This window comes from Suricata suricatta, chromosome 2 (assembly GCF_006229205.1).
Source record: "Suricata suricatta isolate VVHF042 chromosome 2, meerkat_22Aug2017_6uvM2_HiC, whole genome shotgun sequence".
In the NCBI taxonomy this organism is placed as follows: domain Eukaryota; kingdom Metazoa; phylum Chordata; class Mammalia; order Carnivora; family Herpestidae; genus Suricata; species Suricata suricatta.
The window spans coordinates 105,438,985-105,455,102 of record NC_043701.1 but is presented as its reverse complement, the minus strand read 5'-3'; the positions used below and the strand labels follow the sequence as shown (position 1 = coordinate 105,455,102).

The 16,118-nt window shown below is 48.3% G+C and overlaps 1 protein-coding gene across 1 annotated transcript in view; it reads right to left on the bottom strand.

The window, feature by feature from the left end:
* Positions 1-16,118, bottom strand: part of DISC1 (DISC1 scaffold protein) — a 312,563-nt gene that overhangs the window by 291,204 nt on the left and 5,241 nt on the right. The window contains exons 3-5 of the mRNA XM_029919352.1: positions 10,756-10,909; positions 9,665-10,662; positions 709-778 (exon numbers count right to left, since the gene is read on the bottom strand). Of these exons, the coding sequence (XP_029775212.1) occupies positions 709-778; positions 9,665-10,662; positions 10,756-10,909 (1,222 nt within the window). The remainder of the gene's footprint in view (positions 1-708; positions 779-9,664; positions 10,663-10,755; positions 10,910-16,118) is intronic.

Below are 16,118 nucleotides of genomic sequence, written 5' to 3'. Positions count from 1 at the left end.
GACCCAGGCTGCTCTGTGTTCTGCAGCTGCCACATCTCTGCCTGCTCCAGCTTCTACTTTGGGCTGGTCACGTTAACCATTTTTTTCCTGGCATCGGACCAACTCCTCACCTTCTGGTCTCATGTGACTTCTCCTTTCTAGTGAATATTTTGGGCCTCTTACATGGGAATTTGGTACATTTAACCCCTTTGGCATAGCCTGGCATTTCTCAAACTCATCCCATTTTCTCTCTCTGGTCCTGGAGAGTGTGATGTCAAGAAGCTTCTTGAGGGCTTAGATTTACAGACATCATGAGATCAGACAATGCGTCCTCCTTGCTCTTCTATTCCTGCCACATTACCTGGCACATAATAGGTATACAACAAATACTTTTTTGATGAATGAATAAATTATAGATACATCACATTTTAGGCAGGCAGATGATGAGTTAACGTAACTTTAATTGTGCAAGTACTCCAAGTATTTGTGGATTCTCAACAAATTTATAACCCAAGTGACTAATGCTCAGAAAGTGCTTTGAAATCCACAAAATAATAGTGCAGTGAAACAATGAATTGTTACTGAGCGGAGGTGATCAGAAGAACAGACCACACAATTCATTGAGGTATAGAAGGCAGATATGAGTGAGGATAAAAGAGAAGTGGGACATTCCAGAGAAAATGAGAAATAATCAATCAATCAATCAATCAATAAATAAATAAAACTCACCCTTATCATAATCATCATTCTCAACTGCTTTTTCCTGAAGTTTCTGAAGCTTTAATCTTAAGGATTTTACCTGTGTTGGTTCGAAGGGGGGAAAAAATAAAAGCCAAATTACAATAGCATTCAAGCAAACTTATTTTTTTAAGCCAAGAACATTTAGAAACTATTTCAAAACTGAAATTCTTTATTCTCCTTTAAAAAAAGAACCGCAAATGTACATTTTTCCCATGCCAGATGCATTAGTTTCTCAAAAAAAAGTTATATAAAGAGAAAGTGTAATTTGAGTATAAAATCCACAGAAAGAGAAAGTTATTTTAAACAAAAACATCACATTGTACCCTTTTCTGCATGAGAAAAAATGCATAATAAAAAGGAACGCAAATTTCCTGACCTGACCAAATGCTCGCTGCTCTCAAAATCACATTAAAATTATGAAGATAAACACACTGTAATGGAAAGAGAAGCCTAGAGGGGGAGAACATGAGCTTGCACTCGGCCAGCTGTCCCGCCGGCTGGGTGACAATGACAGGAAGGGCTTCACAAAACCCTTCTGGAAAAGGGCATCGTCTTATTTAACTCAGGTGTAGACACAATGATCCCATCCTTTGTCAGAGAGTTAACAGTACATTCATTTTTAATTCTTTTTTTTCCCGACAGGAGGCCCAGGGGTTTTCCGAAGATGGGTCCGTAGCCTATCAGGGAGTGGATTCGGCCGTGCTCCCCAAAACACACCTTCCTCCCACCCTTGCACCCACATGTCCGTCACCACCCAGCACAGGCACCATCCGCTCCAGCCTGTGTTAAATGTCCTTCCTCTATACTGCCCTAGGGACCTGTCCTTGGACCTCTTCATAGGACCCACTTAACAAATATTTACAGAGTGCCACCTCGGTCTCAGCCACCAGTTTGAGGTGTCGAGGGTACAACACAAAACTCCAAGTGTCTCTCAACATGCATTCTTGTGCAGGAAGACAAAAATTGACATAACAAGTACGTTTTATGGAGCCTTAGAAAGTGATGAGTGTTAGGAAAGAGGAAACACCACAGACCCCAATAAGGGGCATCAAGAATGCTGGCCGATGGTGGGGCTGCAGTTTCAAATAAGATCTCACTGACATTTGGGCAAAGATTTAAAAGTGGTAAGAGGGGAGTCCCTGGAATCTCCGGAGAAAACATTTCAACAAAGAGAAGAGTCAGAGCAGAGGCTCGGGGCGGAAGTGTCCCTGGCCTTGCAAAGGAGAGGCAGGAGATCACTGAGTCTGGGAGGCTTGGTTAAGGGGGTGCTGTAGAGGATGAGGTCAGAGAGGTGATCGGGAGTGCTTTATGAAGAGACACAAGACCACGGAAAAGCTCTGGTATTATGCTGAAGGGGGAGGGGCAGGAGGGGGGTTGAGCACAAAGTCCATGATCTGACTAAGGTTTGAACAGCTTCACTCTGACTTCAGTTGGCAAGGGCAGAAGTCGGATGGCCGGGTGAGGTCATGGAAATCGCCCAGGAAGGAGGTGACGGTAGCCTGAATGATAGTGGGTACAGTGAAGACAGTAAGAAGGGATCTGATCCTGGCCACATTCAGAAAACAACTGCTGGAAAATAGAAAAAAAACAGGATGTGCTAATAGATCACAGGTAAGGGGTGAGAAAGTCAAAATAAGGCTGGGGTTTTGGTCTGATCTTGCGGGAAGAATGGCATTGCAAGAAATTATCATAGTACTCAGGACACCACAATACAGATATTTTGTTTTGTCTGTGCGCTCCATTCACCCTCGGCATCTTGGGGGCAAGAACTATTTTCCAGTCATGTAGAAAATGGCAGTGCTCACCCTTATTTGCTTCTCCACTGCTCTGGGCACATGGAAGGGTCACACTTCCCTCCCCACCTTGCTGTGGCTGCGAGTGTTAGAGGTCACCCCTGCACTGGGCATTGACTTGCTCCTGTAGGATCCCTTGCTGTTTTCCTCCTTGTCCCAGGGACTGGCTCAAATGTTCAGGTGGGGCAGGCTTCCTGAGTCACCCTGTGGAGCAGATCCCCCCACCACCTCTGTGAAACACGACTTTTAAGCAAAAAACACAATTTTGTCCTGTAAAGACTCTGATATTGTGTTGCTGTTACTGATCTACTCTAATACAACCTCCAAGGCCAGAGACACAAGTTGGTCAGTAAATACCTTCCGAATGAATTATTACATTCACCCCTTTAGCTTTGATCTGCTCCATATTACAAGTGCCAATTTTACCAATAACGCAGTCATACATATTAGGGACAGAAGAAAGTCTGTATGGGTGGTCCAACCGCCATGTAAAGGGTACTGTTGCCATCACCACACCCACAAGGTGGTATTATTAAACAGTTACTGGAGCAGAAGCAGAAGAACTACAGAAAAAAAAGTCAAAGAAAACTTCATTCACAGCCAGTATCCACTTCACTTTGTCCCCTTCAACCAACGATCCCAGTAGGACACGGAACTGATGCCCCGGGAGATGTTTGATTGTCTATCTTTGCTGCAAACAGAGCCCCTGATGGTCCTGTCTTATCCAGTGACACATCCCTGTAAGACAGGCAATTTCTCTCCATTTCCTCCAGCTTCCAGAAGCTCAGGCGGGGCTCACTCGTCTCTTCCCTCCTCCGCACACCCAGTTAGCATTTCCTTTGATCACAATTTTCTCAGCCCCGTGCAATCTCTGGTAATGTCCCTGGGTGGCTATTTCTAAACCGCATAAAACACACGTTCTGTCAATCCTCATTCATGGCCGTCGTGTTCTGTAAAGTCACGGAGAATCTCCGTTAGCAAATACTAAACCATTGCTTCCAGGGGAAACAAGCGTTCGGCTTCGGAGAGCCTCTGATCACAATGTCTTTGTCAACTGATCACCGCATAACCTTGTTTTATGTATGCTTCCGATTAATGATGCCTTCCTTAATATATATTCCTGGTTCATTAACACACGACTCCAGGCCACCAGCGCTACAGCTCACGCCCGAACAAAGCTCATTCAACACCCGTTTCCTCCATAAGGCACATCGCAGCCTTCTTGCACCTGGGAACACTGGTCAGCATGGCAGCCTGAAGCTGGCGGACCATTTTAAACAGGGAAAGAGCCAACGAAAATCACCAACTAGACCACAGAAAGGATACACCTGGAACAGGAAGGCGGAATCACCTTGCCCAGCCTCGGCTGGGAAAGTGCACATCACGCAACTCAACTTTTTTTTTATGAGTTTTTTATCTATTTATTTTGAGAGAGACGGGGACAGCATGAGAAGGGGAGGGGTAGAGAGAGATTCCCAAGCAGGCTATCCAATGTCAGCATGGAGCCCGATGGAGGAGGGCTTGAACTCACAAACTGTTGAGGATCATGACCTGAGCCAAAGTCAAGAGTTATGTATGCTTAACTGACTTAGCCACCCAGGTGCCCCGAGGCAACTCAACTTTTTAGCCCCTCTGCACATGGCCACAAATGCCCAAGAAAGCACTAGGAGCATAGACTTTGGAGTTGCCCATAAACTGTAGAAAGTAAGCAAATTCGCAAATATAGGAGCCATAAATACTGAGAATCAGCTAAATTTTAAAAGGAGCTAAAACTCAAATTCCTGAGATTTGCTTTTTTACTTAAAGAGCAAGGGAGGGGGGTTAAGTAATTAGAATATATCTAAAAGGCCCCAGAACTCTAGGATCCCAGTCTTTCAAAGGACATTTCCCCAATCCTGAATGTCTCTCCAATAGCCCGAATGAGCAAGCTGGAGCCTTTACATAAACATGACACAAAGCCCCCCCCCCCAAAAGGCCCACCCCATGCCAGACCACTCAAGCTGTCAGGTGCCTTGTCTTCCAATTAAAACAAAATCTTTCTTCCTATAAATCCTATGCTCTGGACCGCATTCTTTCTGTCACTTCTGTCACACTGAATAAAACTAATTCCTCTTGTACACAACAGACATTCAAATTATTGAAAACAGCATAGCGTTTTCCCTGTCCATGTGTTACTTTACTGCAAACAAAGCTACTTAAGCTACAGATATCATTTGAGACAAAAGTTTGACCTCAACTATGGGGAGAAGGGTGCATTTGTTTTTCTTGGACCCAAATTCTCTTTTTCTGAGCTATGTCTCTAGTGATAATAAAGACCAATATTCTGGGTACTTGCTCTGTGCCAGCCCCTGTCTGCAGCACTCCGTCAGTGTGAGCACATCCTCCTGAGAGTCTGATGAGGCAGGTACCATGGTTTATCTCCGCCTGCTAACAAGAGCCTCTTAAGGCACAGAACGATTAAGCAAATTACCTAAAGCCACAGAGCTGGGAGAGGAAAATGCCAGGCTGCCACCCAGGCAGTCCCATTAACCTGCCATACTGCAGGGCCCTTGGGATTGCAGGCACACCCACAGGCCCCAGCAGGTGTCCCCAGGCAGCAGGGCTGACCTCTTCCAGAAACCCGCCAGTGCAGGCGCTGCCCCAGGCGTGAATCAGCAGCCACCCTACCCTTCTTCCCCATAGCTGGAACACCTCTATAGTGGACTATGACCAATTAATCATTTTTAAAAGCTTTATTTGGATGATAAAGGAGCAAGGAAAAGATGTATCTAGGGTTGGTTGTCTCTTTTTAAGGTAACAATCATGAAATCCAAAAGGTAAGTCAAGGTGGCTTTCCGAAGCCAGAGGCCCTGGAATGCCGACTCAGGCCCCAAAATGACCTGGTGGCTCAGGAAGCTGGTGGGTGAGCCCACAGCGTGGCTGGGCCCCGAGATCCACAACTGCTCAAGATGTCACAAACTCCAGTTTATTAAGAGTTATTAAAAAGTATATTAAAAAGGGGTACCTGGGTGGCTCAGTCGGTTAAGCATCCGACTTCAGCTCAGGTCATGGCCTTTCAGTTTGTGAGTTCCAGGACCACATCGGGCTCTGTGCTGACAGCTCAGAGCCTGGAGCCTGCCTTGGATTCTGTCTTCCTCTCTCTGACCCTAACGTACTCATATTCTGTCTCTGTCTCTCTCAAAAATAAACACTTAAAAATTTTTTTTTAAGTTTATTAAAAAGATTTTCAAGGGGTGACTGGGTGGCTCAGTCGGCTAAGCGACTGACTTTGGCTCAGGTCCTGATCTCGGGGTTCCTGAATTTGAGCCCCACAATAGGCTCTCTGCTGTCAGTGCAGAGGCTGCTTTGGATCCTCTGTCTCCTCCTCTCTCTCTGACCACCCCCCACCTCATGCTCTCTCTCTTGCTCTCAAAAAAAAAAAAAATAAACTTTAAAAAAATAAAGGTTTTCAGGAGGATGTGATTTACCTACAGGTAAGAGAAGTTAAAAGGGAAAAACTCAGTTTCACCAAAACCCAGCGAGCTGAATCATGTGGACTGCAGAGGAGTCACTGCCAAGGTGAGGTTCTGTTTGTTTGACTATTTGGGAGGGGGAGAAGCTGGTCATTACAACGGCATTCTACCTTTGCTTCACTTGCATCAAAGCTTGAGTTTTTGAGATGGAGAAATATACATATGCTGTCGAGACTTGTTAAGAGAGATCTTGGCAATGAAATACTGAAAACTGACCTTTCGAGTTGGAATGATGATACAAACCTCCACTTAGTGCCTGTGACCTTGTGGTTCATCATAAATATCCATATTTGGTCTTTGTTCATTTCTGACACAGAGCACCTAAAACCCTAGACATTTCCTATGCGGAGGGCAATAAAGTTGTCTTTTGTTATGGTAATAAGGCAACTCCTGGATGAGACCTAAGGCAGAGGGCTGGTTGCTATGGGAACAAACCACGTGATTGGAGAGGAGGGGAACTTACAGCCCCATCACCCCCCCACACACCTCCTGGGAGGAGATGGGGGCTGCAGGTTGAATCAATCCCAAAAGGCCAGTGGTGTAATCAGTGCTGCCTATAAATAAAACCCCAAAGGACAGAGTTGGGAGAAATTCCAGATTGGTAAACACATGGATGTTCAGGGAGAGCGGTGCGCCAGCAGAGGGCAGGGACCCCCGAACCCTCTCCTCACACCTTGCCCTGTGCCTCTCTTCCATCTGGCTGTTCCTGAGTTATATCCTCTATCATAAATACATAATCTACCGCTAAATTACTTCTCTGGGGTCTGTGAGCCCCTCTACAAATTAATCAAACCCAAGGAGAGGGCAGTCGTTGGAGCCTCCGATCCATGGCTGATGGGCGAGAAGCACGGGTGATGGCCTGAACCTGAACGGGCATCTGAAGATGGAGGCCAGGGGTCTTGCGGCACTGAGCGCTTAAGCTGTGGGATCTGATACTACCTCTGGGTAAGTGCGGGCAGAATTGCCTTGAGTTACAGGACACCCAGCTGGTGCTGGAAAACTGTTGGTCGGGGCAAACACCCCTCCAGGGTTGGAATGGGTCTTCCTACGCCTTAGCCAGTCAATCCAAGAAAGCTGTCAATTAAGTATCTGTGGTCCCTCTTAACAAGATTAATTATTTTCACTAAAAAATGACCCAAGCAACCACTGAGGGCAAGGAAGTATGCTAGGCTTCAGGCATCCAAAGAGATGGGACCTGTGGTTATAGAGCTCATGGTCGAGTGCAGAACTTGGAACCTCAAGCAAATGATTATTAAATGTGGTGAGTGCTACAAGGGGGGCACATCCACAGTGCTACAGGAGCAAAATGGAACGAGGGATTGGCTTGGTCCAGGGGGAGTAGGAGATGTCTCACAAGGAAGTGGCTTTAGACCCACACCAAGGGGATTACAGGAGCTTGGCAGATGGAAAAGTGCTGGAAGGTCATTCCCGGTGGAGAGAAAACTGTAAGCAAAGGCCTGAGGCACAGATCTCCCTGGCGTCTTTGGGAACAGGAAGCAGCACCAGATGGCTGAGCCAGCAGGGGTGAGGCGTTGGGGGCAGGCTGGAGCAGGTCAGGAATGGTCTCAATTAGCAGGATAAGGGACTTGGCTGCCATCCCCAGAAGAGCAATGAGCCACCAAAGGCTTCAAGCCAAGGAATCACACTCTCCTACCCCGTCCCGGAAGGTAACTCCGCAGGCCATCTGGAAGATGAACTGGACAAGAGAGACACAGGAGGAAGGTACATGTCACACAAAACCCAGGTGAAAAATGGCAAGGATTTGAACCAGGGCAGAGGCCCCAGCCGTGAGAAGGCAGGTTAGCTGTAGGACTATGGAGGGCTGACCAGATGTGGGGAGCAAGGAGGAGGGGGGTGGTGAAGATGCTTGCAGTTTCTCTAAGGAACTGGATGGATTCTACAGGTATGTATCAAGAGCAGGGCCCTTTAGAACAGGCTGGGTGGGGAAGACAATGGCATCAGGACTGAACAATCTACTCAGGATCCTGTGCATCCCCTGGGACGGGGACCTGCGTGCATACCCAGCCCGGCTTCGCAGTCTACCGGAGTCATAAACCAGATGGCGAGGCTGAGATCCCCGAGGGCTAGAACAGGGCAAGCAGGGCCAGGGCCAGGAACATCAGGCCTTGGGTGAAGAACTGAAAGTAAATGTGGTGCGGGGCACCAGGGAGGCTTAGTCGGTTAAGGGTCCAACTTCGGCTCAAGTCATGATCTCGAGGTTCATGAATTAGAACCCCACGTTGGACTCTCTGCTGTCAGCACGGAGCCCACTTTGGATCCTCTCTCTCCCTCTGTCTCTCTGCCCCTCCCTTGCTTGCTCGCTCTCTCTCTCTCTCTCTCTCTCTCTCTCCCTCTCAAAAATAAAAAAGCATTAAAAAAAGATAAAAGAAAGTAAATGGGGTCCAATTTCTAGAAATGAACATGACCTTCACACTTTTAGGTACTTCTACCAAATGCCTGAGGAACAGGCACTCACTTCCTTACTACATGTACAAATGTATATACACAGGGGCGCCTGGGTGGCTCAGTCGGTTAAGCCTCCGACTGGGGCTCAGGTCATGATCTCACAGTTCATGGGTTCAATCCCTATGTCGGGCTCTGTGCTGACAGCTCAGAGCCTGGAGCCTGCTTCAGATTCTGTGTCTCCCTCTCTCTCTCTGCCCCTCTCCTGCTCACTCGCTGTCTCTCCCAAAATAAAGACATTAAAAATTTTTTTTAATCTTTAAAAAATACTTTAAAAATTAAAAAGAAAACAGAGGGAAGGAAGAGGTGGTGGTGATGGAGGAGGGCACTTGTGGGGAAGAGCACTGGGTGTTGTATGGAAACCAATTTGACAATAAACTATTTAAAATAAATTAATTAATTAAATTAAATTTAAAAAAAACAAGTGTATGTTCACATTCACATACACACAGGCACCCATATCCCACGCCACACACCCCAGGAGGAAAACACAGCCTTTCAGCAGGGTGAGCCGCACAGCCCAGAGCACTTGTGCCTGGGTCCGTCCAGGAGCTTCTCCGGAGAACGAGCCCGTGTGCACACGTATACAACACCTGGGTGAACAGCACCGGGCTACTGCCGGGGCTGCGTGCACATGGTCCGTCCTAGTCTCCCAAGCCCTGCATTCTCGCTGCAGCCACAGCACACTCCTGTGCGGCGTCACGGTCTCTAAATACGGAAACTGAGAGCCCCAGAGACGTCATGACCAGGAGCGAGGTCTCCCGACTGCGTCAGGTGGTCCCCGCTGCAGCGGATGAGATACAATGAGGACGGGAAATGCAACGAAGCCCGGTATCACCCGGACTGTGGGCGCATCACCGTCTTTATGCTGCTCCCCCACCACACACATCGTCCAGCTCCAGCCCCCACTCCCACCCCGGGCCTGAATTTCCTGTTTCAAAGCGGAGTTAGGCAGGGCTAGGCACACATCCCTCAGGCCAGGAACCGCAGAGGACCACACAGCCCAACAGGAGGTGAATTGGAGCGTCAGAGTGACAGAGAAAAGGGGAACGAGAACAGATTTGTGTTCAGACTGAAAGAGAAGAAGCAGAAGTTGCAGCCACATCTTTTTGCGGCCAGTTGCAAAAGAAGTAGGAGCTTGTGACAGTCCCGGGCCCCTGCAGCGAAGACACCAACCTCCAGCTGCCTCTGGTGGCTCAGCAGGCAGTCCAGCAGCACGGGCTCGCACCTCCTGAGCAGGGTTTCCCAGCCGGGAGCAGCTCCCACACCACTGCCCCCTGACCACGAGGGGACCAGGGGGCAGGTGGAGGCACTGTCCGTGTCCCTGTCCGGTAAAGAACACAGCTCACGCTCCAGTCCGGGGCTGCCCGCTGCCATTGGGGCAGAGTCGACCAGGCTCTGGGCGGCCTTGACATCGAAGTGGGGAGAGTGAAGCCGAGGGTGTGTGGGGGCCCTGTCCAAGCTGGCATCCTTGGCTTCCGTCTCTGTGGGGCTCTGACAAGGGGCCTCGGCCTCTCTGGGAGGCGGGCAGCCTTCTGCTTCCCCACGTTCCCCAGCAGAGGCGAGCGAAAGGCGTATGAAGCTGAAGCTGGAGGTGAAGGCATCCTGAGAGCCGGCAGGGGCTGACAGGACCTTGGGGCCACATGCGAGGCTGCACCCGCTGCCATGCACCTCCTCTGGGGACAGACAGCCTTTTGTCCAGGTGCTCTTTGCTCTTTCCCCGCCAGCAACATCCCCGCCAGGGCCTGGGGCCTCAGAGCTGTCCATGGATGGGAGTGGCCCCTGCCACCCAGTATCCCCAGGGCCACACGACCTGGCCAGCCTGGCAGGTAGTTTGGTGTCAGCTCTGAGCTGAATCCCGAAGAGCCCTGAGGGTCCTCTCACAGGAGTCAGAGCCAGGCCTGGGTGGCCCACTGCGGTCAGAGCCGAGGCTGCAGGGCTCCCAACTGAGGGGCCTCGGCACTGGCCTCCAAGTTCAAGGCCGCACCGTCCAGCTCTGGACTCAGACTGGAAGGACTCCTCACAGCACCTCCCTCCCTGAGCCCGTAACGGAGTGGCCACTGCGGGGTAGAGGAACCCGATCCGGGGCCCAGCAGCGCTTCTCATGTAGCCCGGCCTCCGTGCCAGCCGCCTCCTCCGAAAAGACGCTGCAGGTGGTAAGCAATCCCGGCTGCCTGGGAGGAAAAGAGAAAACAGCACCATAAACACGCAAATCTCACTGGCTCGGCGGGAACTGTGTTTAGAGAGCATCCTAGGTTGGAGGTCACCGCTCTGTGCTTCCGTCAAAGAGAGGCGCTGGCTCCAGTGGTCACGGGCCAACACGGGACGGATATCCTGCTGAGTCTCTCCAAGTGTTTGCCTTGAACGTGTAGAAGCCACACAGCGTCTCAGCTCTTCTGGTGAGCAGAGCAGCTGGCGTTGCTGCGAGTTAGGACCACACGTCAGCAGCTCAGTGGGGACACGGCCTCGGCGGCTCCTTTAGAACCCTCCGGCATCCAGCCTGTTGGGTTTTTAGACACACGAGCACTTTCATCCCAGAGCGGGCCCGGACAGCAAGTGCCAGCACAGTCCTCAGAATGAGAGCCAACCACTTAATAGGACTGTATGTGAGTTTTCATTATCTGAGCCACCCTGTCCCCGAACACCTCTGGACCTTGGAGAGCCAGCAGGGACACCGCTTGTGCCCATCAGTTCCTCTCACACACACCGTGGATCACAGGGACCCTGCCTGACATGCTCCGCAAGCCAGCTATGCAAAAGGAAAGAGACAAGGGGAAAAAATGCTGATACCTCAGGGCAGGATTGTAGAGCAGATGGGAACAAGAGCCTGGCTGTGCCCTTGCTAGCTGTGACCTTCCAGAAGTTACTTCACCTCTCTGTGCCTCAGTTGGCTTATCAGTAAAATGGAGGTATTAACAGTACCTCTCTCACAGGGTGGTTGTGAGCCTTTAACTAAAGAGTTACTATATTTAGACAGCCTAGAATGGTGCCTGCCACAACTAGTAAGTATGATAAAAGCGTTAGGTATTATTTTTACATGGCATAGCATGTTGTTACTCAGAACACGTACATCGTCTACATTAATTTCATTTGCTCCCTACCAAAATCCTATGAATCAACTAAACCAGGAATTATAACTTTCCTTTTACAGTTAAGGAAACTGAGGCACAGAGAAATGGACATCCCAGAAACCCCTGCAAGTGACTGAGTGACCAGTGTCAAAGTCTCCGGATTCTCCAGGCCCACACGGTGCTGTTGCCGTGGTGCTCTACCACACCATGAAGAGAGGCAAACAAGTGACACCAGGCAGTGCTGAGGAGTGAGAGGCAGCTTCACACCGGACCCACACAATTCCACCTCCAAGTATATCACTTAGGATGAGAACTTGAAATGATAGGAAGTCAGAAGAAAGATAGATTTTTCTTTTTTCTTGACAGAGGCCATGCAAAGTTGGAATCAGTAGAAAAGGACATGATGAAAATGTACAGAAAATGTACAGAAGGAATCATTAATAGGCCAAATGGGACCACCCATTTGGTTACTATCAAAAAAATAAAAGAAAGACAAAGAACACCAATAGAGATTAAGGAAGGCACTTGTGATGAGCTCCAGGTGATGCTGGAAGTACCAAGTCACTAGATTGTACACCTTGAGACTAACATTTCACTGTAGGTTAACTAATTGGAATTTAAAACTTTAAAAAAATCAGACATTGAAAATAATTTTTAAAAATCAGAAAAATAACAAATGATTAGAATGTAGAAAAATTGGAAATAGTGTGTGCTGTTGGTGGGAAATAGCATGGTAGTTCCTCAAAAAATTAAAAATAGAATTACTACATGGCCCAGAAATCCCACTTCTCATTATATACCCACAAGAATTGAAAGCAGGGTTGCAAATTTGTACAGCCATGTTATTAGCAGCATGATTCACAATAGCCAATGGTAGAAGCAACCTAAGTATCAATGAATGCATAAACAAAACGTAGTCAAGTCATACAATGGAATATTATTCAGCCTTAAAAAGGGAAGAGGTTCTGACACAGCCTACAACTTGGATGAGCCTTGAACACATCATGCTAAATGGAATGAGCCAGTCACAAAAGGACAAATACTGTATTTACATACGTGTATACATTTATATAAGGTGTCTAGAGCAGTCAAATTCACAGAGACAGAGAAATGGTGGCCAGGGACTGGGAAGGGGGAAGGGGGAGTTGGTGCTTCCTGCAGACAGAGTTTCAGTTTGGGAAGATAAAAAAGTTCTGGAGGCGGATGGGGGTGATAGTTGCCCAACACTGTAAATGGACTTAGTGCCACTGAACTCTCCACTTAACAAAAATGGGTAGGGGCGACTGGATGGCTCAGTTGGTTAAGTGTCTGACTTCAGCTCAGGTCTTGATCTCATGGTTTGTGAGTTCGAGCCTTGCATCAGGCTCTCTGCTGTCAAGGCAGAGCCTACTTCAGATCCTCTGTCCCCTTATCTCTCTGTCCCTCCCCAGCTCATGCTTTTTCTCTCTGTCAAAAATTAATAAACATTTTTTAATGGCTAAGAGGGTAAATTTTATGTTATATGTATTTATTCCCAATTTAAAATTTTTTTAATGTTTAAAGAGGTCAAATTGGATCACCACACTTTGTGGCCCAAAGAACCTCCCATTCTTTCCCTCAGGGAATCTCACCATCCAAGGATGTCCCCTGCACGTTAGGGTCCCGACCACAAGGAGAAGAGGATTCACGGGGCTGTGGGAGCTCAGGAGGGAGCAGGGGCTGGCTAAAAGAAGGGCTAACTCTCATATGCCCACATAGTGAATCCAGAAGGAAGTAGAAGAACACCGAATTCTGGCTCCAGTTACCAGCAGAAAAGAATTCAGCAGTTTCGTACCTTGAGAAAGGAGCCCTGTGATACCTATGTCGTCTTCTAGCTTAAAAAGACTTTTAACTATTTTTTTTAATGCAAGGTAATTGTCTCCCAGATGACCCTTCTAAAGTCGAAACAGTGATGCCAAGGGGAAAACAATTTCTTTGAAATGTTATTTCTTTTATAGCTGCAGGAGCCTTTTCTAAAGCGACTCAACTGAGGGTTCTGAAATCTCCCTAAGCCAGATTCCAGATACTGCACAAAGCATCCCATGGATGGGAATCCACGTTCCTACTGCGTTTTGGTAAGATGTCAGGGGGCCACAGTGCCGCATGAGCAACAAACCAGGAAGACCAGACACTAGAAAAATGCTCAGCAAATGTGGGGATGAGAGAGGAGGGTCAAGTGTGTGGATGGCCCAGCTCCTGCAGCCACCGGACTGCTCACACATCCCATCTCCCGGCATGGGAGCAGAAGGCAGCCCAAGAGGCAGAGACCATCACACTCTATTTTTTTTAAATCTTTTTTCAAATATTTATTTTTGAGAGAGAGAGAGAGAGAGAGAGAGTGCAAAAGCAGGAAGGGAAGCAGAGAGAGAGAGAGAGAGAGAGACAGATGTGGATGTGGGGTTCAAACTCACAAGCCCTTGAGCCATGAGATCATGACCTGAGCTGAAGTCAGCCACTCAACCAACTGAGCCACCTAGGTGCCCCACATCACACTCTATTAATCCTAACCCTCAAGAGAGCTGGATCTGGAAGGCACTTCTGGAATGAGCCAGAAGGATTAGAAGAAACCAACATTGGGCAGATGGCAGCTCTCAAACTTCTAGAAAAACCCCCAGTTCCCCATATGCAAAGTCCCCTTTTTTCATTTTTTTCTTTTAATTTTTATTTTTTGAAGAAACCTAAGTCCCCTCTGGTCAGAAATCACCTATTCCTATATATCTAGCCTGAGATCCTACCTCTTAGGTTTGTTCAAACCCAAGCTCTGCCATCATACCCTGCCTGCCGTTAAGGAAGGGTTGTGACACATTCAGACCTTGGAGGACAACATTCATTCCTGACACCTAACTTCAGGGTGGACCAGGCAGGAAGAAGGACACAGCAAGGTGCAGGGAGGCCCCAAGTGCACACAGGCTTTGAGAGTCAGCCCAGGAAACCATCTATGACTTCCGGTCTTTGTAAAGCCCAGAGATGGCTTCATTGTGCCCATCTGTCCCTGGACAGGCTGAGGAGGGAGAGGTGCCTCACATGGCCTTCTCCACCCCTCACAGCTCCCCACTCCACAGTAGACTCTGCGGGGAGGGGTGAAGACCCGCCGGTCCATGCAGGACCCCCATCTCCACCCCCTGTCCAGCCCAGTGAGCTCTGGGATTGGAAGGAAGTGAAAGACAAGAGCTTAGAAGAGACCCAGGTGTCAGAAGGTCTCTATACACAGTCCAGATAAGGTGCCCGGAAACATGTACTTATTTAACTTATGGGGAAAACTGGGGGGAACCTAGTTAATCAACCAGTCAGATCAGAGAGAATCCTATCTACCTGCCTCTAGTGCTCTCCTTCTTCCAGACAAATCCTTCCTACCCTTCAGCTTCTGAGGCCCTTCTCCTTCAGCTCCCTTGTCCTGATCACCCAGTTCACAGGGCTTCGACAACAGTCCACATCACCTCTCCTTCCTCAGCCTGTCCAGGGCCAGATGGGCACAATGAAGCCACCTCTGCGCTTTACAAAGACCGGAAGTCATAGATGGTTTCCTGGGCTGACTCTCAAAGCCTGTGTGCACTTGGGGCCTCCCTGCACCTTGCTGTGTCCTTCTTCCTGCCCGGTCCACCCTGAAGTTAGGTGTCAGGAATGAATGTTGTCCTCCAAGGTCTGAATATGTCACAACCCTTCCTTAACGGCAGGCAGGGCATGATGGCAGAGCTTGGGTTTGAACAAACCTAAGAGGTAGGATCTCAGGCTAGATATATAGGAATAGGTGATTTCTGACCAGAGGGGACATAGGTTTCTTCAAAAAATAAAAATTAAAAGAAAAAATGAAAAAAGGGGACTTTGCATATGGGGAACTGGGGGTCTTTCTAGAAGTTTGAGAGCTGCCATCTGCCCAATGTGGGTTTCTTCTAATCCTTCTGGCTCATTCCAGAAGTGCCTTCCAGATCCAGGGAGTATAAATGAATGTATTCGTCTCGTGGAAGGAATTTTAATTCTATCTGTCACGGCTGGGGCAGAAGTCTTTTCTAAAACATTCAAGTTAACCAAAGATTCTGAATCGTAAAGAAACCACACATCCCTGTGGATTCGCTTGTTTTCAAAGGTTCAGAATCCAATCATATACACACTGGAACACACACACTCTGCTGAGCACGAGTTCATCTTTCTTTGATAGTTCAGAGAGCACTTGAGGATTCGCAAGTGGCTTCGGGTCATTGTGAGAAGCATCTAGCAAGCAGGGCAAGTCCTAGCGTGGAATAAATCAACAATTATGGCACTTCCATCTTAATTCTGCAATCCATTTTAATACACAATTCCTTATTGAACGCCACATGCTGTGTGGGATGCGGACGTGGGTGAGACGCCATCCCGGCCCCCAGCTGTTCGTGATGGGACGTCAGCCATGGCCCAGGACGGGGTGTTACATGTCGATCACAGAGGAGGGAGAACTCAGTCGGACATTAGAGGAGTAGGGTAATCTAGGTGGCTCTGTTGGTTTACCTCACCGCACTTTGCCCTCCATGAACTCCAGAACACTCCTGAACTCGTGTCACCCCAAA